The sequence below is a fragment of the Psittacula echo genome, assembly GCF_963264785.1.
Source record: "Psittacula echo genome assembly, chromosome: 1".
In the NCBI taxonomy this organism is placed as follows: domain Eukaryota; kingdom Metazoa; phylum Chordata; class Aves; order Psittaciformes; family Psittacidae; genus Psittacula; species Psittacula echo.
The window spans coordinates 64303571-64328825 of NC_137735.1; the positions used below are offsets into that span (position 1 = coordinate 64303571).

Sequence of the window (25255 nt, forward strand, 5' to 3'; positions counted from 1 at the left end):
GTGTTTGTGTCAGTATTTGAATCTTTCCTTGTTGTGTCCTTTTAGTTTCTTTAGTTTTGCTAGTTGTATGATGGATATTATGGATATTTTTGTGTGCAAATTATACTTGAACTTCTTAGAGCAGTTTTGTTCCTTAAGTGTAACAGTCATTATGATGTGTCTAATGAGAGGGATATGGAGTTATTTTGCACAGTTGGACAAAAATAACCATATGGCATGGTTTTGATTTTGTTTTGCCAAAATTCAAACTTAGGAATTTTCTAAAGGGGAAGTCTTTGGGATTTAGGTATTAAAAAAGGAGAGGCTTGCTATACTTATGGAATTAATGAAATCCTTTATAACACAAACAAGTTTTTGAATTCTCACAATTGGTAATATTTGCATTTAATACCCCTGTGTGTGCCGAGATTAATGTAAGGCCTAATGTAAACTTGGTTGCTTGTTTTCATATTTTTATTGATTCCGTGCTTTTTACTAGGTGTACTAAACAGTTTGTTTCCCTTGAGAGGTCCAGCAGCTGTAAGTCCTTTGAAAATGTTCGTTAGTATACATCTCACTGAATATAACGTGAACCCCCCACTGTTTTATGTAGAAGGATCTCTAGGTTATATAGTAGCCTACAAGCCCTTTTTACTTGTAGTTTCCAGTAAAGTTTTTTTCTTTGAGGTCTCTCCATGTTTATTCTCCAATAAACGAGGCTTTCTCACTTTAAATTTTGCCACAGTTTGTGTTTTTCCTTAAGCTGCTGCTCTCAAAATTGTTAGTTTGCAGGAATCTCAGAATTTATTATAGTTTCTAAAGCAATTTTATAATTTTGTGGATAAAAGGTTGAAAACATCATCTCTGAAGCCTTGAATCTTCCTAGGCAAATAAAAATTATACCATATTTTGAAGTTCAAAATTTTTATAAAGTTTTTTCAACTCTTAACTCTTTTATGACTGGAAGGAATGAACTGTGGCTTGTGAGGGTTGGCAGTGTAGCCCCTCTTCTTCCTCCTTCTGGTTTCGTTGTACAACTTACTGGAGGAATGAAGGTGTCTTCCTTCTTATTCCCAGTTCCCGAAATCGTAGTTACTGGTCAGACAGGATTTCTGCGTGACAGAGGATAATGTGTTCTGCTGCATTTACGTAGTTAGGCATCCTTCATCACTTCTGCTACTGGTAATTGTCAATTCCTAGTCTTTGCTTAATTTGAAGGCTTTTTGCTGTGTGCTTTTGTACTGCCCACACAAGTTTTGTGCAGAACTAAATATTAAGCATTGTTTTCTAATATCATCTAGTAGCAGCGAAATGACTGGAAAACAAATACTAAAACAAAAGGCAGCTGATGAAATATCTATCTATAATCAAGTCAAAAGCTTTTAAGGAAACTCTTTTCTGCAAGCACCTTTATTTTTCCTTTTGTGCATTGAGTGTGATACTGAATTTCTTACATGTATCCTCTGCACAGGACCAATAAGATAATTGCTATACTTAAAGAACAAAAAAAAAAAACAAAACCATAAACTGATTTTAAGAACCTTTTACATTTTAGTATTTCTGTCTTCCAATGTCCAGGAAAATGTTTTAGCAACATCTCACCTTTCAGTTTTGTGCAGAAACAGATATAGTTATATAAAACATGAAACCATACATTTTTAACTGTCGTCATGTCTTGAAAATCATGATTTCTCCCACATATAAACTTTTATTTTTGCAGGTAAAAAGTGTTTATCATCTTCTCTCTGTCTGTGAATGTGTAGACACAAAGCTGAACATTTTCTTTCAAAGTTTTTAGTATTGCCAATAACCATACAGTAGAAATTTCATTTCAGAAAAAAACAATAGGGCTTTTCATACACAATTTGAAGGATAAATCAGTAATTATGCATTTAATTGGCTAATAAATCATAGCACATTTCCCTTATTTTCTGTAGTGCTATGCTAAATCTTTATAATGTGGCCTGGTGTATTTTTGTAAAAAAGAAAACAAAATGGCTTGTTTAGTGTACATACAGTGCACGAGTGACATAAATACGTAAAGCCTTCTACAGTGTTTACTATGTTATATGAGAAGTTCCTGCGATTACATGCCTAGGGATTTTATGAATGTACATTTTAAAGGAGGTATTTCTCATGTATACATTTCATATGCAAATAACAAGAGGGGAACCTTGATCAAGCTAAAATGAATTTACAAAAAACCACGGAAGAGAACTCTCTGAAATGTGTTTGTGATTCTGACTGTTATAGTATCAATTCTCAGATTTTTATAACTAATTCTGTTAATTTTTAAAATGGCTATTTAGTTGTGAGTTTTTGTTTGTTTTTTTTTTTTAATTGGTGAACAGGGGATTGGTTTAAATGCTTTAAAACTTGAGGAAGATTTTAGGTGGCAGAATCTCTGCCTGTCATTTCTATTAACATTGCAGGTTACGATACCTCAGTATTTGCGGTTTTCATTTCCTTATGAGTTAGGGTGTGGGATCATTTGATACATTTGTTCTCATTAAGAGACTGAAATTTTCCAGAAATATTTCATGAATAAAATAACATCAACATTGCCACAATGAAATGATGAATACAGACCAGGTTAGCTACAAAAGAATGAAACAGACATAGACAAGGCTTTTTCTATGTCACTTCTTGTCCATGGAAAGGCGACGGTCATTTTATTGTTTGCCTGCATATGAGGAAATTGGAGAGGGTGGTTGTTCCAATAAAAATTGTGATTAATGTAATTGATTTACAAGAATTTAAGGCATGAATTACATTAAATTATATACCTAGTAAATTCTGTCATCTCAGTGGCAAGGCCATTACATGAAGTCATTGAAAATTTTCCTTGATTATGCTTTCAGGGACAGTTAAGCAGTGTTTCAAGATTCCTCCATATAGGTACATGCATTCAAGCCAAATTTAACTGGACTTCCAGCTTTTATAGGAAGGGGAATATTGAATATAGCTTACGGTGATTCCAATCCAGCATCCTGATTGCTTTCATTTGTAATGTGGAACAGTTGTGGATATTGCATGTTACAATAGCTGATTGTATGCATTAGGACAAGTGGTGAATCCTAACTTTGTCAAAAGTTTTCTGAGCAAGACAGAATTTTTCCATGCATGCATTTCCATATCACCAGATCCTGGAATAGGCTCCCAGTATTGCTATAATAGAAGTTTGTTTTGAAAGAGACAGGAAAAGGGTTTTTTCAATCTAAAACTTTACAAGGAATTCTTTTATAAAGCAAATTACAACTTTTTTTTAGGTGGAGTGACAACAGCAAGATTTGTATTAATATAGAACAGTGTTTCCAAACTTTTTTTAGTGTATGTGCATGCAGGCTAAAAGAAGTAATAGAAAACACTCTATTACTACATTTCAGTAGAAGAAATGCACCTGCATGGGCTGGCTGCATAAATGGCCATTACTCTGATGTTCATTTGAATTTACTGACATCTGGGGGGGAAAAAGTATCTGGAGAATTGAAGGCATTGTAAACTGAGGGGTTAACAAATGGTCTCAAATATGATATTAATAAATATTTTGAGCATTCTGCATTAAGATAGATGTACTCAACAAGTACTACTCATCCTCTGTGCCACTGCCTGATTTAAATACAGTAATAATTCCATAGGACCAGTTAAAAAGTTAATTTTACTTCAGATAGTTTTGTGGTAAGCAAGCATACCCTATCTGTCTGATCCTTGTGTGGCAAGAAATCTCTTTTCAGTTTGTCAGAGAAAAAAACAACCACTTTTCAATTATGACTATTTGTTGTCATCCCAGATATTTCTTGTAGCAATAATGAGGTAGCAAATAAGACTAGATAAAATTCTTTCCAATAGTGATAGCTATTTTTACTTTGATTCTCACAGGTTTTTTTTCTTAATCATTTATTTCAAACCCCATGGTAGTTGGCAGACATGTAAATCTGGAATTGAAACCCAAACAATTGATTAAACAAAATAGTTACTTCTTGCATCTTCTTCAATGAAGGTGAAAGGAAAAACTCATTCAGTTAGTCATATTACGGAAATTAATGTGGCCTCAGTCATTTATGAGTGTAGGGCAAAAGAAGAGTTTTCTATTCAAAAATACAGTCCCCCACAGGTATAAGTGACCAAGTCATATAATCATCCTAATGAACAGCTTGATGAATAACTGTTTTCCATTTGCCCACTATACCAGTCCTGAAATTGTCCAATCAGTGCCAATTTATTTTCTATGGACATAATATTGTATTGTGTTGCTACAATAGGATGGAAAAGGAGTGTGAAGAGATTGGGAGTTGATCATTAAGATACACATTTTAAGCAAAGATCAGGTCTGCTCTTTGATTAGCAAGATTGCAGTAACATTTATACATAGTATACTCCTACATTTTGATGTATTATTTCTGGTTCCATTTTTTCACTTGTGAGCTAGAAGTTCTTGGCAAAGCTGAATATACAACATAAATATAAACCACACTGCAAGGATGGGTCCCTCAGAGAGAGAGAAAAAGAGAGAGAGAAGAAAATGATTTAATGCAATAATGATTTTAGCTATACACAGGCATCCCTTTTTTGTCTCGAGTTGTTAAATTACCTGATGTCTGCATGTGTAATTTAAACAAAATTTTGTTCTCTAGTCTTTCTTCCTTCTGAGCTATCTTCTCAAGGAGAAGGATGATGAATGGAAACATAAACATAGCATGAGAATGTGAACTAGTTCCCAAACATTTCAGTGGTTTTTATAAACAACTGGTCATTGTTACCTTTTGCTGGATTACAGTTTCCTTTAGAACAACAGTGCTCTTCAGCTGCATTACAAAGTTGATTCTAAATGTTTTCACATAGTTGCTTAAAGGCTTTAATGTTTAAATAATGGTTATATAATTATACATTGTTTAAACAATTAGCTTTTAAGTCTAGCTATAAGCTCACATTTTATATACATACTACCAAAAATGATAATGAAACTCCATTTTAAAATATGAACTGACCTTGGAGTGAGTAACCATAGCTTAGGGATATTTGTTTCAATTTTAAAATTCAATTTTTAACATGCTCATTTTCATTTTGAGTGTGAACAGTGATTCCTGCTGTTCTCTTTGGTCACCCTGTGAGCAGAGACATGGTCAGCAGCTAGTTTTTCTCCTTCTAAACCCCATTTTCAGCATTCTGCATGCATTGTATGCCCATTTCTCTACGATAGGAAGTGCCAACTTGCATCTCACTCGTCTGTGCAGGCACAAAGGGTTGGCTGAAGCTTGAACCAGAGTGCCTTGGAGGGGTGGGATTAACATCATAGGCTGTTAGTTGTCCCCTAAGACATCGTGGCAGCTGTTGATTTTCTATTTTGAAACATTGAAAATAACAACAATTCACACAATAAATTAAGATACTGCTTAGTATTTTAACTTTGGAAAGTCTCATAATATTTTTTTAATATGTTTTTGCTTAAGTAATGATTGGATTGTCTTTTAAAAATAACATAAAATAGCATTTTTGATCTTCTTGAACCGCATTCATATGGTGATTAAATTAGGAATTTTTTAGTTGTACAAGTTTAATACAGTAGCAGAAAGGCTAAGGGTAAAAAAATCACTCTTTAAAAGTTAAATACATTTTATCTGTTTCATAGGAGCATTTCAGAAATTGTATTTTATAGCTGCACTATGTTGTAATTTTAGATACTGTACATGTTTAACGATTTTCTAATTTATACAATTTTTGTTTTATTGTCAAAACATTTAATTATATCATGACTTGAAGGTGTAAAGCTGTCAAATAAATCAGAGGCTCAGTATAAACATTTGCTGAATTGCTTTTGCTACTATACTGTAGTTGTTACTGGGCAGTTAGTGGAACTTTTTTAAAGCATTTACTCAGCAGGTACAGGACAACACTGGTACAATGAATTGCTGATTGCTTGTAAAACAGCAGGTAGTAATGCCCTCACTCTTTGTAATTCTGCTTTGTAAAATAAAGTGGCAAGATAGCATGGCAGAGAAAGCCACTGTGCAGCGAATATGTTTCCTGCCTAAGGGCTGCTGGAAATTGCCAATCCTATTTCTAAAATAAATAAATAAATACATAAAAATTAAAAAATAAAATTGTTGCTGTTTTCCATAGCACAAAAAATGAAGTTTGCGGCCAGAGAGGAAACAATTTGGCAATATAGGCATGAAAAACAGAAAATGCAAAGACTGGATGTCTTTATGAAGGACGTAGTAGTTGTAGTAAAAAAAAACCCCAACAAACAAAACCTTAACAAACAAACAAACAAAAACCCAAACAGACCTCCCTCCCCCCCCCCCCCCCAAAACCAAACAACAAAACCACAACCCCCCCAAAACAAAAGCAAAATGCAAACCAACAACTTGCAGGTGTCTTTAAAATGTTTAAACTTCCTATGAAAAAAAGTCTTCTTTTTTTAACCAATATTTTGTTCCGGTGTTAATACAACCTATGAGCTCCCCAAAGTGGGGTTTGGATGAAGTAAATTAGTTGTACTTTGAAGCTTTTCTTTTCTCCCCCTTTCAGGATGAATGGGGAGGCCGTTGAATGAAGACTGCTTTTCATTAGTGCCACCACATACTTATTTGAAAGGAAGAGCTCTTTTAGCACATACAAACACTGGAGTAAAGGAAAGCTTCCTTTTTCTACCAGACGACCATCAGCTAAACAGCTCCTAGCTTCTCTTTCCAGTCAGGTGGTTTCCAATCAGAGTTAATTACTCCAGTCATTTATTCTAATCACCCTCTCCGTATGGCCAGCAGTACTCTGTCACGGGGTGGCACCGCTTGAAGCCCGTTAGATTTGAAAGCCACTGCAGGGTACTTGAGGCTCATTAGCGAGGCCTCTCCACGCCGGGCTCTGGATCTGCTCCCGGGTTACCTCCCCGTGCCCCGCCGCCGCTCCATTCCCTCCGGTCCCAGTTAACCCTTCCCTGCCTGCTTGCCTTTTGCTTGCGCAGGGAAGCAAGAGGCTCGGCGCTGCTTCGGCCGCGCTGGAAACCGGGCATGCTCCTATTCGCAAACGCCTAGAAGTCGCGCCGTCTGTGAAATGCAAAAGCACAAACCAGCTTGTCCTAAAGAAAATGTAGGATTGAAAATACGGACTTTTACAAAAAGTGTTGATTTCCCTTATGCTCTGTGATAGGTGAACTTCAGGCTTAGGTTATACAGGTCGGACTAGGTGTCTGAACCACTTGTGTGGTTGTGGTGGTGGGGAGCTGTGGGGACCTTCCGTATTCCCGGGTACGATCAGTCCCTTACAGTCATGAACTTGGAGATAAGGACATGATAGTATCGTCCTTCTGCTGATCTTCCTCCGGATAAGGGAGCTCCATGCCGCAGGTATGGGGGTTTATTAAAAAAAGTAATCTATTAGTGTAACCCTTGTCAGCCCAGGAGCTTTGGTTAGAATGTTGAGTAAAACCTTGTAATTTGGTTGTTGCTACTTTAAAACTTTGTGTAACATTGTGTTGGGTTTGGGGGTTTATATTTTTTTCTTTATACCTGTTTTTCAATAATGGGAAGTAATGCCATAGATAGATACTTGCTTGTTTGCCCTGTAAGCAGCAAGAGCTGTCTCTGGGAGTTCAGCCTCGGAATGAAATGGCTGTTTGGAAGATGGAAGTTAAATACTGGTTTATTGCAGTATATTTTTATTTTATTTGTAAATGTTAGGGGGGGGTTAGGCCATCTTCTATGAAGAAAAAAATTATGGTTGATGTAAGGGAAAATGCTAGGCTTTTCTAGCATCTTATGTAGCTTATAACTTGAAAAATTAAATTCATTAAAATGTTAATACCTGATCATATGCTTTTTCAGCAGATAACCTCTGAACATTAACAGTATTCATTTCCTATACCGTTCCCACTAACAGGTTCCACTTAACCACTCTGGGTCATGGCAGAGTAATACAAAGGTTATGAAAAGTTTGCTCTCAACTTGCTACAGAAAGTCTGTTGCACTGGGAGGTGTTTATACCTTGATTTCCCGAGCATGCTCAATATACTCACTGTATCACTTGTTTTTCTGTGTGCAGCTGTCATAGTGGAAATTTGAAACAGGTTTATGTGAAACAAGGGAATCAAATCTACAAGAAATTAAACTATCTGCAAGAAAGCATTATGAGCAAAACTAGTTGAAACTCAACATACAATGCATAATGAAATGAGAACAAAAAAAGAGATTTTGCGTTTTCTAAGGGTGGACATTTTAAGAAGTAAGAAGAAATAAAAGAAATATAATCCATTTCGGTTTGATTTCTTTTAAGCATTCAGCCTGACTCCTAAGAGATATTTGTTTTGTTACAAATTCCAGCGATAGCCAGGCTGCTCCCAGGGAGCAGGAGACAGCCCGTGGGATACACTGGGACAGGGCATGACAGTCAAGATGAGAGCAGTGGCCTCCCTAATCAGAGACTATGGAAGTTCTTGTCCAAGGGTATTTGATAGAAGGTGGACCATCCTGAGCACCAGTTTGTCTGGATTCACACTTCCTGATAGCTTGCCTAGCACATATGCCAGAACAAGACATTAAATGAGAACTTGCTGTGTTTGGGCAAATTTGCAAAAAGCATTTCATTTTCCAAATTGTATCTTCCACAGATTTGATTTTTTTTCTTACATGCTGGATGCAGAAGCTGATAATGTCCTTGATAAACAAATTCTCCCTTTCTCTGTCATTGTTAAAGTCAAATAATGATTCTTCTCTGTCAGTCCAGTTAAATGCCAACTTTAAAGAATCTGATGTCCTTGCCAAACGTACCTTGTATTGTCATCCTAAGCAACCACTCAGAATGCCTTTATAAAAAATCAAGGCTTCATTGTTCATAATAATCGAAAGGAAGCAAATCCTGCACTTATCTATATGTATTAGCCCGAATGGGTTACACATTTGTGCCACGTGATGATATAGTGCTGTTTCCTATATTTGTAACTGTTTGATTTCTTCAGATGTGGTACCGTAACTGCCTTTGTAAATCTTTTGTTCTGTTCTCCAAAAGCTCTTGAATGCTTCTTATTCTGTGAATAAGTAGACAAGTCAAAAAGATTGAAGTTACTTGTCTGCCTGACTTGCATCTGAACTGTGTTTTAAATTTTAAATTCCTTGACCTTTTGTCATACCGTTTCCTAATCTTAAACAAATTTTTCTAGATTTTTTTTCCCCCCAGAAATGGCTTCAAAGACAAATTAGATTAGTCTCTACAACTCTTCTAAGATGTTCGCTTGTGCTGTTTGCAGTGATTTGAAGACCATGTGTTTGCAACCATTTCTGTCTCCTGTTACATGCATACTAATACTTGTTGATCATCACAGTTCTTGTGAATTGCATATACAACTGACACATCAAAGCACAGCATAAATGCTGCAAGCTGTTGAAACAGAGTGCAAAAATAAAGCAACAGTTGACTTCTAGGGCTTACAGAGTAAATCAGAAGGAAGAAATGTATGAGCAGTTTAGATGTAAAATATGTTAAAAAAAACCACTAGTTTCTCCCAGTTTGAAGTGTATTGTACTGTCATTAACCAGATGGTATACATAGGCTTAAACTTTAATTTAAGGATTAAATGGAACGGTTGTACTGAGCCTAATACTTAACAGGAAAGCCGTTTCAAGTGTAGTTTCGTCTGTGTTCACATAAACATGCTCATGCAACTTCATGTTTCAGATGTTCTAAAACTTCATGAGCTTCACTGTATTCACTAAGTTTCACTATATATTGCATTACTATTATGCTAGCTCTGTATTCATTTAGGGTAAGTAAGCTAAACCCCTGTGACTGGCTACGTGTACTCAAATCATAACACTTTCCTAAATTTCTGTGTTTGACCTGTTTCTAGCTTCAGTGAATAAGCTTGTTCAGCCTCAAAGGCAAGCAAATTTTACATGGCTTAAAGTTTTGTAGTGCGTATTTTGCACCTCTCTCTTAATGGGAAAGAATCTGAAACATAAAAAGGTGAATCACTGTTTACTGTGACAAATGCCCTTTCGGAAGGGTGTAATACTCTGACTTTTCAGTTTGTCTTTGGCTAATACTTGACATTCAGAAGCAACTGTGATCATGTTGACAAGGCTCAAGGAGATATCACTTCCCTTGGCTTGAAGTATTCAAGTTAGCTGAAGTGTTAGAAGCAGTATACCTGCATTAACCTTCTGAGAGGAAAGACACGTTAGCTTGGCAGCACAGCTTCGCTGCTTGGTCAGCTGAATTAGAACACAACACTGCATTGTGAAATACAGTCGTATCTTGTGGATTTTGGTGTTTGGTGTATTGTTGTTTGTTTTTTTTTCTTTAACATAGAACTTCATTTAGGCTAATTTGACTGGGCCAGCTGTCAGCTGTGTGGTTAACAGCCTGTGTTTCCATGGGTAATAGGTTCCAGATCCAGGCTGTCAGTCTGCATGCAAACAAGTGCTGGAGGAACTGGAAGAGGAATTACTGAATTTCAAGGAGAAGGGAGCTTCCTGCCTCCTTTTGGTGCTGTGTGTGAGGATTTTCAAAGGGATTTTCATTCACAGTCTTGGCCTTGAGATGTTGTTGACTCTTCTGGAGGAGAGAATCTTCTGACAATGTAGTAGACATTTTAAATGTGGAAAAAAAGTGCAGGGACGGAGTGAAGTGGAAATGGTGGAGAAATCAGCAACACCTCCTAGTGTTAAGAATACTTGCCTTTAGCCACATTTGTAGTAATAAATGGTTATGGTCTAGCTGGTCGTGGTTAGATTTTTTGTGTATCTCTAGGAACAGATGAATGCAAGCTACATACATCAGTATTACCATACTTATGCATAATGATAGCCATTTGTGTGATTCCACAACTGTAATTAATTATGGCTTTTATATATTATTTTTCATGTAGGGAAATTTAATAAAGACGTCCTGATAATTTTTTGTTCCTATCGCAATTCTTCTATATCTTTTCTACCTCTGGCTGAGATGAAATCAAACAACTAGGAAGGGGCCTTCCTTGATATGCTTTTCAGAAAGCATCTGTTGGTTTATGGAGTCAGTTGGCTGAGAGAGTGATACCCACTCTTATTTTTCAGTAGGGCGGTTAGTATTATCACAACCATGACCAATGGAATATGTGAATAAATGAGGTAAGCCAACATGTGAATTTATAGTTCATTAACTCTTGAGCACCGGTTTGCATGCTCAAAGAAAGGGATATACCAATTACTTGCCTTGTGGACAAATCAGCCCTTACTCAGTGTGTGACATTGTAAGTACACTGGTTTGGGACCCGTGTTGGCTTTATTTAACCTGGTTTCAGTTTCTCTACATTATAGTGTCATCTTCAGAAGTTTGTGGTTTTAAGTCTAGCTCTCCAAATGTTCTCACAGCCATATGATTATGCCTTCTCCTGATGGGTAACTTTGGAGATCCTGCACGCCAGAATGCTTTACTTCACCTTTCTAAGTTGTTATGAATGCTATGAAGGCTGTGGAATTGCTCACAAGAGTAAAGATAAACATCTGTGTAAACGTTTTCACCATTGGCATCCAAGGTAGATGTGTAAACATTGAAACTTAATGACAAAAATGCAACATTTTTATGTTTATCTATATACTGTTGATGGTAAGTTGTAGCAGTTTTGCCTTAAAATAGTGCTCTCAAGTTTGCAGATCATCATGGATATGCTCATATCATCATGGATATAAGAAATATTGTTTAAGGGTGATCACTCCCTTCATGAAAAGAGTAACTAAGAACACTCCAAGGCAAGTTTTCATATTAATCTAAATCTTTTATTCCTGGCACCTAATGATAGACATTTCAGTTGAGATTAAAGCCAAATTTCAAAGGAAATGTAGCTTTCATTTTATAAAATACATAACAGCTGTCTGACTTGTCCATTTAAACTTCAAAATAACAGTTGTAGACTGAATATAGGAATCACCAAACGATGGAAAAGTGCTCAAGATTTTTAGCTAAACATGCCACTAATTTGTTCTTATTTTGTCAGTAATTACATAAATTCAGGTAGGAGTTTGAGTCATTAAATTGCAAAATATTTTTCTTTGTTTACATGCTGCTTATGCCACAAAATTTCATTAAGTTACGCTATTACTATATTTTGTTGTTACTTAGTACCTTATTGTTAAATACAGAGAAGTAGGAGGAGCAGAAGAAGGGAAGTTTATCTTCCAGAGGTCTCCTAGGTCTGAGCTTCTCAGATTGTTGATACCCTTTGTTCTATAAGATCAGTTGTCCTCAGTAAAGCATCTGAGTTAAATCTTTTTATTAAGATTATATTTTCCAGAGTTATTTTTCCATTTTATCCTGGTGTTGGTAACCGAGTAGAGAAAAAAAAGTAAAATGCTAGCTTTGGTTATAAAAGTAATGTAGAATGCATTGGCAACACACTTCTGGAACTCACACATTAGAGGAAAAAAAGAAGGAAAAATTAGATGGTTCTTACAATGTCAGCTGTAAAGTAATTGCTCACTTTCTGAAGTATTTCATGTTTAAAACACATTAAAAAGACATTAAATAAGACTACATGCATTTACTTGGAACAGTTAATTAGCAAGTTAGAAATCCGCAACCACGCAAGCATTTTTGATGCCTGTTTCATCCTTTTGAAATTTGTGTTACCTCATGCAGAACTTGAAGTTTTCTCCTTAGTATGTCTTCTGGCCTCTTCCTCTTTCTCCTGATACCTTCAAGGCAGGCTTGAGTTCAATAACTTTCTAGTAGCTTTTCATACTTTTTTTTCCCTGCGATGTCTACCCATGTGATCAAATAGCGTTGCTGGTGAAAGTGTGTTTGGTAATTTGCTTTTAAATACTAGTGGTTACTGAGAAAGCACAAAAGATAAAGCCAGCACTTGAAGAGTTAATATGTTATTAGGAGGACAGGAAATCTGGCAACTATTGCAGAAACTAGACCTAATGGTGCACACAAACAATTTGTCAGTCTTGGTAAATGTGAATAGCTTTCCACAAAGTGGCTGCTTTTGCTTTGTTTGAGCAGCCTAAACTTTTCCTTTTCGGACTTTAAATCTTGGAAGTGAAATGTGATCCACATATTGAATCAAAATAATTTAATTCAAACCATATTTTGATTGGAACAAGGTTGACATGGAAAGAAACTCTAGAATAAAAAAAAAAAAGTTGAAAGGACTTTCTATCATATATTTAGCAGGAAAATTTGAAACAGTTCTAATTAGGCTGAAAAAACCAGCCTTCTTCATTGTAACTTACAAAGGTCATATATCAACGTTAAGGCAGCATTACCAACTTGTGTCTGAAAGTCTGCACATGCAAACATAATTCCAGTTGTTTGGGTTTGCTGGTTTGGGTTTTTTTTTTTTTCATGTATGTGCATACACATACTTGCAAGCCAGGCTATGTGCTTACTTTAAAGTAGCTACTTGGTCCTGCAGTTATATGTGTGCTTTGTTATGTGCAAAAAGAATATTTTCTACCTCAAAATTGTGTTTGTGCTAAAAATGTGTGAAAACTTAATTCATGCTTTTCTGTTCATACATAAATATTTTTCAAATGGAGCTTAAAAAAAGGAGACTCAATTATTTTTACTGTTTCAAAGGAAATTCCTGACTTCAAAGAGGAATTAAAATATTTAGGCCATTAAAAGTAATAGGCAATTATTTGTATTTGAGATTTGTAATTCCTTACTTGCCGTTGTAGTGTATTCCTAGGGTTTCTGGATTTTGTTTTATTTTATTTTTTTTAATTGAGTGAACAGGAAAGATTATTCATGTATGAGGAGCAATTTCGGTTTCTCATCCAAGTTTCTGCTTCATTTTAACTATATAAACCACATTTTGTATAGGTTGGATTTCTTTTATGTCTTTCAGAGTTACATGCATGCTTTATGCTGTGCTTCCAAGATTACTTTGCTTTAATCAGCATAGGAATAAGGCAAACAAGTCTGTGGTCTGTTTCTGAATAGCTTGGTTATGAATAAATACCTATGCTGGTGAAAAGAAATGCAGTTAATCTTCTCATTTGGTTTCAGCATTGGAATATCCTAATCTCAAGCCCAGTATATATTCATTTTTAATAGACGTCATTTCATATGAGATATGCCATTGCATAATCTAAACCAGAAAGAAAAGTAGAGGGAAAAAGCCAATACTAGTCACTTTAAAGATGCAAACCTTGATTCCAAGGGTATAATATTGTTTGTGAAAATATATTATAATAAATGGTTAGATTATTTATACTAGAAAAAGAAAAAATCTATCCGAACCTGCTGATTTTATGGTTTTGTCATTCTGACCATGTTTTACTAAATCATTTGTAGTAGTATTAGACTGATAGTAGTCTTTGGTTGCAAGCACTAAATTAATCTCCATTCATTGCTTTCAGAAAACGGAGCAGAAAAAGATGTACATAAAATAATGAATTTCAAAGTCATTTGTGAAAAAGTAGTTTTGATTGCACATATTTAGTGACATCAAATTGTGCTTTTGAAAAGTATTTATTAATAAAATTTGCATGTATAAGATCAAAGCTTCTGTTTGTTGATATGTCTGAAGCATTTCTACCTTGGGAATGGAGAAATGAAAGTTACTAATAGGTGTTTGTGTTTGACATCTGTATACTGTACTTTTTAGCATATCTCAAGTGTTTTAGTCTCTGCCTAATAGATCTCATTAAAGAAACAGATATCAGCCCCAAGACAGTTTGTCAAAGTTAATATGAGTCCCTGTGGACAGAATTGACAATTTGTGTGTGGCTTCATGTGACAGTCTTTTCATGGTCTTGTTTGATCCTTTAACAATTGGGCATTAGTCACTGATTTGTTCTACAATAACTCAATAGGATTGAATATAACTGTATTACACTGGACATGTTAGAGGATTTTTCTTGTTTTGCACATTTTCCTCAGAGCACTCAGTAAATGATGTACTTGGTCTGATGTGGGAGTGCTACCAATTGATTGGTTTGCTTTAAGAGCAGCATGGGAAGGATGTTAGTATCCCACCGCTGCATGCCGTATTTAACTTGAGCCTTAATGAACACTGGCTGTCCTGCATACTTAAGTAATCCTAAATGCTTAGCATTCCATACCCTTGGCTTAGTTTTGCCAGAGGTAAATGCTAAGAGTAACATTTTTAAATATTTTTTAAAGCCCTCCTTTTAAGGACTAGATAGTTACGCAAATTGGAACTTTCCAAGTTCTCAGACGTTTGGCTTGATTTTGTTTGGGTTTTTTTGTTTGTTTTGTTTTGTTTTGTATTTTTAAGGAGAACCCATACTTAAATAGTATATGCCAAGTGCAGCTATAAAGTGTATCATGTGTCCTGGTACATTGTGGAGTTCTCCTGGGAAGCCTACTTGATTTTTTAATCTTTATACAGACTGTTAACTATTGTTCCTCCATTGATTCTGCCATAGCATAAGCATTTCCCTCCAACCAAGAGCTTAACTGTGAACTTGAAATGCCAGAGAAGCTTATTAGTCTTTGAATTTGTGTGCTATATTTGGAGTGTCCTTCAGGGGCCTGGGTATTGATGCTGACTGTAGTAATTTTTTGTTTAGTGCTTTTATCTGTGATTTGGCAAATAAGGAGTAAGATTTAAAATGGCCTAATATGGGAAAAAAAAATACCTACTTTTGAATCTGTATAAATTACAAGTGTAAAATAATTTTAAACTTGAAAATGAGAAGTAAATTTGGGATGGCTCCCAAACATTTCATGAAAAGGCAAAAGGTGTGTTTTAGTTTTACTTTTTTAAGAAAAAGTCATGTTTAGATATACTGTTAATCTGAGAAGAATTGCAGAGTGATATTCCTTTAGTTATTCGTGTCCAAAACCTGTGTGAGGGTAATCTGGCCCATTACAAATCTAGCTTTTGAAGAAAAGGGAAATATGAACCACCTCCACACACACTATATTCATATGTATAATCACAAGTCCTTAATGCTATTTTTCCTGTCATTAAATAGTTATAATGATAACAGTAAGCATATTCCAGGGTTAATTTTTTTATAGAAGCATAGAAAGAAAATTAATTCCTATGATTGTCATTTGCTGAGCCCTGTAGAATTTTATGGCTGCACATTGTAGTATTATGGACACTCATGAGACTCCTGACTGGTTTTATCTTATTAAACAATTTTGAAATCATTAATTTTTAATTGGCCTGCTTGTGGTTTTTTATAGTTTTAATTGTGTGCCTGTGTCTAAATGTTGGGGTTTTTTAATTCAAAAAGATAAAAAAAAAAGATAAAAGTAAGAAAGAAAAAATCCTGTCTAAGCATATATATTGTAAGGTATTTCCATATGACAAACCAAAGGGATACTATATTGTGTGGTAATTCATTTTAAAGAATGCTTTCAGCAATTCAGTATCCTAATAAAAATAATAATAAAAAAAGAATGATATGATGTCAAAGATATATACAGGTCTTTTCTTGATTGAAAGTTCTAATTAAGTGAATCGAGGAAAAGTAACTGAAATTAGCTGTCAGAAAGTCACATTTAAATGAGTGATGATCTGGTGTGGCAGTAAACATTTAAATGATATAAATTGCCATTTAAGTGTATGGTTTAATGTTTGTCATGCATTAATATGACATGAGACTGCAGTGACAATCAAGCAGCTTGCTCTAATTTGAACATATTTAGGGCTTTTGTGTGGAGTGCACCACACAAATTAAGACAATTGCTGTTTTTATGTGTCAATTTAAATGTTGTTTTCAGGCATCGGTTAATGAAACAAACCCATCATTTTAGTGTGCAAATTGCAGAGTGATTTCCTTGGTTTTCAGATTAATTTTAACTTCCTCTGCTCAAAATTAGGAATTTCCTTTACAAGGAAAATGCCATTTGTTTCCTTAGGTGAAGAGAATATCTGACTTTGTTATGTTGTTTTGCTTGCTCGTTCAAATAAGAATATATTGAACCCTCTGTATAAAGCAGTGGAATCAAATCCTGGTAATGACTCAGTCGAGATGAATTAACTCGTTAGATGACAATGATTTTTAGGTTGTCTTTTAATGCATTTGTACTGTATCTAATAGCATTATGAGAGATTCATTATTGTTTGGATGCTTTGTCTTCGGAATTGGATTGTAACTGGACAGTATCTTCAGAAAAGTGGCTTAATCATTCAGCATAGTACTGCTTCTGTGTATGTCTGTATAAGACGTATATACAAGACATACATAGAAGTAATAGCAATTTGATACTCCAACTTGTTAAATAATTTGTACCCTAACATTCCTAGTTAGTTCAGTTTCCCCAAGTCCATCGATCTCTCTGTCAGAATCAGATTATCATGCTGTTATTGTTCACTGTGCAGATCACACAGAAAAGCACTATTACATCTTGAAAGTTTATAAAAACATGCCAGCTGTCCATAAATGTATAAATGCTTTCCATTTACTGTTTTTTTTTCTTATTCCCACTATTAAAGTTTTAAAAGCAAGGTCATCTGATCAGTGGGAAGTAGAATAGGGCATGAGACTGGCATCTATCACAGGGCCGACCTTATTTTTGGTAAAATGTCTAACATACTGTTAACGGTTCTGTATGTAGACCTGTTGAGATTTTTGTATGGTGTTAAAAAATGCTGCTACTTAGTAATGACTAAATGATGACTGACTGGGAAACTCATGTTTGTGTATTTTCTGTCTTTTTTTTTTTCACAGGCATTAGAAAGTGAGTTTGTTTCTTGCCAGCTTCACCAGTGGATTGATCTGATTTTTGGCTACAAACAGCAAGGGCCAGAGGCTGTTAGGTCCCTGAATGTATTCTACTATTTGACTTATGAAGGAGCTGTTAACTTGAGTTCAATAACGGATTCCATATTAAGAGAGGTAAGTTTGTACTTTAGATATATGAAACAAAAATCTTTGTTAACCACTTCAGTATTGAAAGTGTAAAGACTCCATGTTCAAGGCTGAATGTTCAAATCTTTGCGTTCTCTTGTGGTTTGGCTGCAGGCCAGTCAACTGCAAGGTGCCTGAACCGGTTGTCACAGCATGCAAAATTAGGAGAACAAGTATGCAAGTTGTTCTTAAACTTTGTGCACCTGGATTCAGCACAAAGTGGATGCCAGTATAAAAATAAATGTTCAAGGGTTGCTTCAGTTGCTGAGGACAGTAATTTTTTTTATTTGGCTTGCACTTTTGAATTTAGTTTATAGTTTTAACAATTCTCTTTTAATGCAATCCTGCATATGTAGTACACATCAAAAACCATAGTGGTGTAGCTTCTGTTATTTTTATTTGGTTTGCTATCAAATTAATAATTTGTACTGTATTTTTCATATGCAAAAGTAAATATTCAAACATTGGAAGGATCAGTAGTCTCACTCAGACTCTGTACTATTCAGAAAATCTAGTTGTTAAAGCATCCCTTAGGATATTGTGGGCTTAAAGACTCCTTCCTCCTCCATCTAATCAGATGTTTAAAAATAAAGGGCAGGTTGGGGTGGGTGATTAAAATAGACCTTGTATAGGTTTTATGTCTTCTGTTCAGCCAAGCATTGGTGTCAAGCATAGCTGTAAGTATATTAAGTATAGAATAAATGTAACTGGATCTTTATTATAAAATACCCTGAGTTCCTGAGAATAAAGTAATATGTATGCTATCAACAATTTTATTTAAAAGGGTGAGTAGATGTATACTAACAGGGAATATATGTGTGAACTGAATGAAAACAAGATTGAAGACATCATTTCTGCTTACAAATATTAGGTTTCAAGTTCACTGTAGATTGAGGCTAATCTTAATTGAAAGGTTTTTTTAATTGTTGTTTAGTGAAAAATGTTCTGAGAAGTGGACAAGTATTATTTCATGTAACGGTATTTTCTCTGTAGCTACAGGCCATCTAACTGTGTCACTTTGACATTCTCTGGATAAGAAGTCACATTGTAGCAACACAGTGGTTTGTGACTGGCTTGTGGGTGCAGTGGAAGGGTTTAGGCGGTATATAGGGCATGTAGGGGCATACAAGGACTGGCTTAAGTACCAAAAGTGATGGCTGGATGAGGTCATTATATGGATTGCCATCAGTCTGCAGACTGCATCTTGGTCCACTTTGAGCTAAAATACAGAGATTGCACATAAGTACATAATACATTTCATTGAGCTAAGAAAAGAAATACTGGAACACTTGGCTTTAAGAAAAAAATGTCATCATCTGGGTTTGAAACAGTTATTGAGCCAACGGCACTGGATTTTCACCCTGTCATATTTTTATTTAATTGATAATGTTTGTCTTCTGTACGCTGACATGGAAATACTCTTACTTTGTAAGAGTATTTTCTAGACTCTTGAAGTGCTAGGTTTAAGTATGAGATTGAAAAATAGACTGGACATTGTGTGTAATGTGTTCTTAATTTTTATATTAAATGAACCATCATTTATGAATCTAATAATTGAAGTAATATTAATCAAAATAGTGGTCTGCCGCACACAATTTTTATGTAGTTTTAAATTTTTCTGGAACAGTCGTATTATCAGTTTAACTGTGATAGGTTCTACTTGTGTCATAGCTTAAAAAAAAGTAATTTAAGACCAGGGAAGTTACAAATCTGTCTGGAAGTGTGGATCATCTCAGTTTGAGAAGCATTCACTTCGTACTTCTATAAATATATAAATATATTTGGTACCAAATTTTTTGAATTTTGTCATGGGTTTACTGTACTTCAGTACAAAGTTTCGTATTTTGGGTTATTCTGTGCCACCTCAACTGAGTGGCATATAAAAATGAAAACAGGAGAGAGAGAATAACAGTCTTGTTAAGTTCATAATAATGGAGTAGCTTAGCAGCAACAGCATTTCAAAACACTACTGATGGTGTCAAAAGTACATGCTGATGAATGCAGGCAGCAGGATGAATGGTTATCTTGCAGCATTTTCATTCTGAGTTACTTGAAGATTGGTCCAATGGAATGTTTTTGTTTAGTATTTTTATGCAGGTCAGCAAAACATTAAAAAGATTCCTGTTTAGTAGTATCCCTTGCTATTTACATGTATGTTTTAAAGCATTTTTTTATTATGTAAATGTGTATATGTAATTTGAAATGATACACAGAATCAGCTCTGGTGTGATATTGATAGTGCAGAGATTTAATGGCTGTCATCACCAGTGGTGCGTTATTCTGTTTTTACTTATGAGTAGAGATGAAAGTAATAAAAAATCTGTTTGTGTGTACATCTATGTGCATAATCATTCTATATCTGTGTGCTAAATGAATTTATCATGCACCTTTGACAGCCTCACCTTCTTCCTGCTTACTAATCCATTTCCCTGAGGACCTGTGCTAACGTTCTGTACTGCTGAGCAGCTTCAATCAGCATTCATTTTTCTCTTCAGTCAGCTTGCTAGAAAATATTTCTTCCACCAAATTCCTGGTTAGAGGCCAAATGAATTTCTGATCTGAACAATTAACAGTATGTTTAGGCAGGCATGACACCTCAGATTTAGTGTCCATTTATGAGGCAACTATTAAACCAGAGATTTTACTCTGGATTTTTTGTTTTCAAAAAGGATGCTTTTGACTTTCTCCTTTTGATGAGTTTCAGGATTTGGATCTTTAAATCTTAACAGTTGTAGCAGACAGAATATTTTTATTTGCAAGCATGAAATGGAGAAGTTTCTGTTTGCTCTAAGAGTTGCAAGTTACAGAGTCTTTTAGGTATCCTACGGAAATAATAGCATGTGCTTAAACCATGGTAATTTCTCTACATAGTCAGTCTATAGTAAGCCTGGACCACATCAGTAATGAGAAGCCTATGATACATGTGTTTGTGAAGTATCTTCACAGATATAAGTATGGGTATTGGCGACTAGCTCATCAGGAGAGGCCACACACAGAATAATAGTGGAAGGAACTGAGGAGGGGAGGAGTGTAGGTTAATGCAGAATTTCCTTAGGTCTCCTAAATGGCTCCAACTGGCACCTTTATTTTTATAGGCAGTCAGGTTATATATATTACAAGAAGGAAGCACTCGTCTAGGAAGGAAAACTACTTGATTAAAACCATATTCCACCTTTTTTTTTTTTTTTAACTGAAAATGTAGAACTTTTACATCCTCTTGTACTGCTGTGAACAATTTTTTCCTGCCATTCTTTCTGCCTATGGGAATAAAGGAAGTAAAGTATTTTGAAAGGATCTGACTGCTATAATAGAAAATTTTAAACTAAAATGCAAGCCATGGGCCACATGCTACCTTTTGGCAGATAAACCCTGGGGAGTGCAAAGCTTGCATAATTCAAAGGCAAATCTCAGGGGGAGGGAAGTAGATCAAGAGAGAAGGGTTTGAGTCACAGTCAGTGGGGGAAGGGAACTGTAACCAGGAGAAGCCAGGCAAGAGATCCAGTATATCTGCTGGCATATCTGTGTACTACTCATCCTGCAGACACGATTCCTTTATCCTCTTCTTTTTTCTCGAGCCATTTTAGCAGCATGATCACTGACTCTGATTCTTTCTTGTGTATCTTGCTGAAGGAGGTTACAAGTGCAGGGAGAAGTTGCTGTTCAGCTGACAAGCAGTAAATATCACATCTCTTTATGGTGGAAAATACAAAATTTGCCAGCAGAGGGATGCTGTATGACTACCTTCTGTTGACTTGTTCTTGGACACCATGTTTTGATCTATGGAACTCCAAAGCGCAAGATCTGCTGTGGAACGGGTTTTTTGTTGCCTGTATGGAATAGGCAGGAAGTCACTGTAGCACAGATAAATGTCATCCAGCCATTCTGGAGAGAATTCACAGCACATTTTTATCAGAAATTCTGCTCTCTTTTTACATGCCTTGCTGCCCAAGGATGGCAAAAAAAATAGTAGTAGAGTTAGACCCAAGTCATTCAGACAAGCAACTGATTAAGGGGTGAAGCACAATCCATAGAAAATATTTTGTATCTTTTGGACTGAATGGTGAGTATTCCATTAGTGTCTTGGTCAGAAGACTGGAAATTCTTCTTGTCTCTGGCATAGTGTAACAAAGGTTGATCGTGAATTTGGGCTGCACACAGAATTCCTAATTACAAGTCCATGTCTCCAGTGATATCCCTATGTAGCTAGCATGAACACTGGTTAAGCATAAAGAAAAGAGATGATGTTAATAGTGGAAAAGCAAAATAGTGCTTGAAGAACATGTCATCGATTTACTACAGGAACCCCTGAGCCCAGGGATCGTACTAAATTTTGTAGAACACTTATCAAAAAACACCTAACCATACTATTTAAATAATCTTAAAAATATAATCTGATACGAATTAGCAATTAAGGAAGAGTGATGATTTTTACATTTGCAACAATAGTTCAAAAAAGGTGAGAATAAGTCCCATCCAATTAATACCCCGCATGCTTTCATTAAGTGATTTGCTTTTAGCTGTAGATGATTCAGTTGTTTCATAGATTTTCCTTTGACGAAAAGATTCTTTTTTGTTACAGGAAGGTAATCTGTTTAATGTTAGGAAGCACAGTTTTCTGCATCCTATCGGCACCTTTATTTCTACGCTTGGTATCTTATTTCCATATGAACTGAAACTTCAAAAATTGTGAAGAATCAGCTTGGACATAGCATTTGGCATGTTATTTAAATGTGCCACTTCTGATTATATAAAAAGATGAAATAATTCCTTTATTTTCAGTTTTAAGGCATATGGGATAAATTATTTATGGATAATAGCTTTTAAATGTTGCCTGAGATTAATATCTTTTGGTAAGTTTTACGCATCTTAGACCTATCTCTTATGAGTCTAATTTTATTTTTAAATATTTACAGTTTGAGAGACTTCTGTGCTTTCCAAAAGAAGTTACAAGGATGTTTAGTTTACATGACCCCAGTTTCATAACAGCAGTAGCAGATCTGATATCCCAGAGACAGCATTTTTGGCCTGTCTTTTAGCTGTGTTCATGGTGGGAGTTAATAGCATATTTCAGCTCTAACTCAGCTGGAGAACTCTGACAACAGTGAATCTTTCACAAAGTATAAACATGACTTGTATTTGTAGCATAGTTAACATTTACTAAATAGTTGGGAAAATGATCAGTCTGTTTTTAGCAGGTTGGGCAACAGTCTTTGTTGTGGCTGCAGCAAGCTTTAAAAAGTAGGATAAAGTGATTAGAAAATACTGTCAGAGAGCAGTAAATTTAGATGTGCTGAATTCAGTAAGTAATGAATTCATCAGGCAAAATTCAAAGTTCTGCAGAAACAATCTTTGAATCATCTCTGGCCAGAAGTGTGTTGCACAGATGGCATGCTTGACGTTATACAGCACAGGAACAGTGTGAAAGGCCAAGTAAATGTTAAGAATCAGTCTAGTTTTAATTGCAAATTTGTAATAAAATACCGTTATATGGAACCAGAATTAAGAAGCCTGTATTCAAAGGAAGCATACTGATTTCGGAGCTGAGAAGAGGTGGACTTGTCAAGTGCAGCCAGTCCCGTGCCCTGGTCTTTCCCTCTGAAGTTGTGTGAATCCTGTGCAGAGCAGGATTGTGTAATGAAAACAGGGCCTCTGATGCTGTGTGAGTGGGCAGGTACCACTGCTGCATGAAACCAGCTTGTCTGAGTGTCGGGACTCATTCACAAAAAGGTGAAGTCTTTTTTTTTTTTTTTTTTTTTTGGTAAAAGGAGCACTAAAATAACAGAAGACAATTCCTGCCACCAGTTTGTATCATTTACCTGTTAATTCAGACAGCTGACACTGTGACTTGTCTGTAATGATGGGAGTAAACAGGCAAAATGAGCATAAGCAAGTGTTTGCTGTGATATCTGGGAGGTATGACACTCCTTTGATTCCATTCAGCCCAGAATCTGACATTGAATAGAGGGTTTATTGCCCTTTGTCTTAAATTTATTTTAACTGTATTTACTACAGCACTTAGACATAAAAGTATTCATCTAGGTTTCAATCTGGAAAAATATTTGTCCTGGATGTTCTCTTTTGTCCTTTGTTACAGAATATATTCTAATTTCATCTGGTGCTTCTGCCTCTGTATCCAGCAGGAAAAAGAGTGATATTTTAGAGTTAATAAAAGCAGGACTGAGATGCCTGATGTATAAGGATTTAAAAAAAATTAAGAATAAAGCAATTGCTGTGGCTGGAAGCCGTAAAGCTTTCTGGAAGGAGGTAACTCATGTATATTAGTTCTTCAGCTCCGAGTGCTTTTTTTCCTTAGCCCTTGATTGAAATTCAAAGGATAGAAATTTCCAGTGCAGTCAGTTACCTCACCTCTTCCTGCTTGACCTGTCTTGTGGTTCTATCAGAGCCAGAGAGGCCTTGAGACCCCCTGAGCTCTTTACATTTTCATTTGTGCCTGGCTGGTCAGTCTTAGATAGCTGACATATTTGTTGGCCAGCATTAAATAAGAAATAGTAATCAAAAGGTAAACAAGGGATGGAAGAAAGTGATGTTCATAATCCTTCAAAAATAACTTTTTTTTAGTAAAAAGTATTTCAATTTTTTAACTACTTTTTTCTCTTCTGTATGTTTAAAGGATAAGATCTACTAGTGTATAATAGCTACAGTTAACATACCGAAATTCATTTAGCCTTGAATCAAACATGAAAGTGAACAGGATACAAAAATTTCATTACTCTTTTTGTCATCAGCATGATTTGATTATTTGCAGGCTCTATGCAGTCCAAGCTATATCTGTGTTGACTTTCACAGTAACTGGGAAACTGAAAATTTTTGATCGGAGTGTTTTCATTCTGTTCTTGTTGCAGCCTAGGGTGTCCAGCTCATCAGTGCTCCCACTGTGTTTGCAGCTGGTGTGTTATTTACTTACCAAACTGCATTATATTAGTTATTAGTTATATTTGAACAAGAGCTGCTACTTGAGTGAGAAAGCATGTGATCAAGCTGAAGGTGCTTTTCCTCAAACAGTGTCCAAAACTAAAGTCTCACTTAAATGTTACATTTTAGTAAATGATAACAAGAATTCCATACATTGCAGTAGAAAACTCTGAGATAATATTGTACCCATAGTTTGAAAACAGAAAGTTTGATCTTGCAAGTAGTACTTATTACTTAAATAAATATATTTCGTAGTTTAGCCAAATGGGTTGTTTCTTTTTCACAATTGTTACAGATTCTGAAAGATGATCACACAAAACAGTTTAAAGACCTTTAAATGTTGGATTTTTACATCAGTTTATTAACTTCCTTCAGATCAAAATGGTTTATTTTAATGAAGCTTTTTTATTTAATAAATAGAGTTGGCATCAAAGTTAAAGAAATTCCATGGAATGCGAACAGATTGGAATAGATTCCTTTTTTCTGGAGGAAAAAGTTTTGTATGAAAAAAACTGGAGTGGGCTAAGTAGGAA

The 25255-nt window shown here is 35.4% G+C and overlaps 1 protein-coding gene across 4 annotated transcripts in view; it reads left to right on the plus strand.

The window, feature by feature from the left end:
- The window catches only part of LRBA (LPS responsive beige-like anchor protein), a gene marked incomplete at its 5' end in the record, with an annotated part of 401371 nt that overhangs the window by 324549 nt on the left and 51567 nt on the right, over positions 1–25255 (plus strand). For all 4 annotated transcript variants that reach the window (XM_080629345.1, XM_080629347.1, XM_080629346.1 and 1 more), the window contains one exon: positions 17610–17777. In XM_080629345.1, the coding sequence (XP_080485471.1) occupies positions 17610–17777 (168 nt within the window). The remainder of the gene's footprint in view (positions 1–17609; positions 17778–25255) is intronic.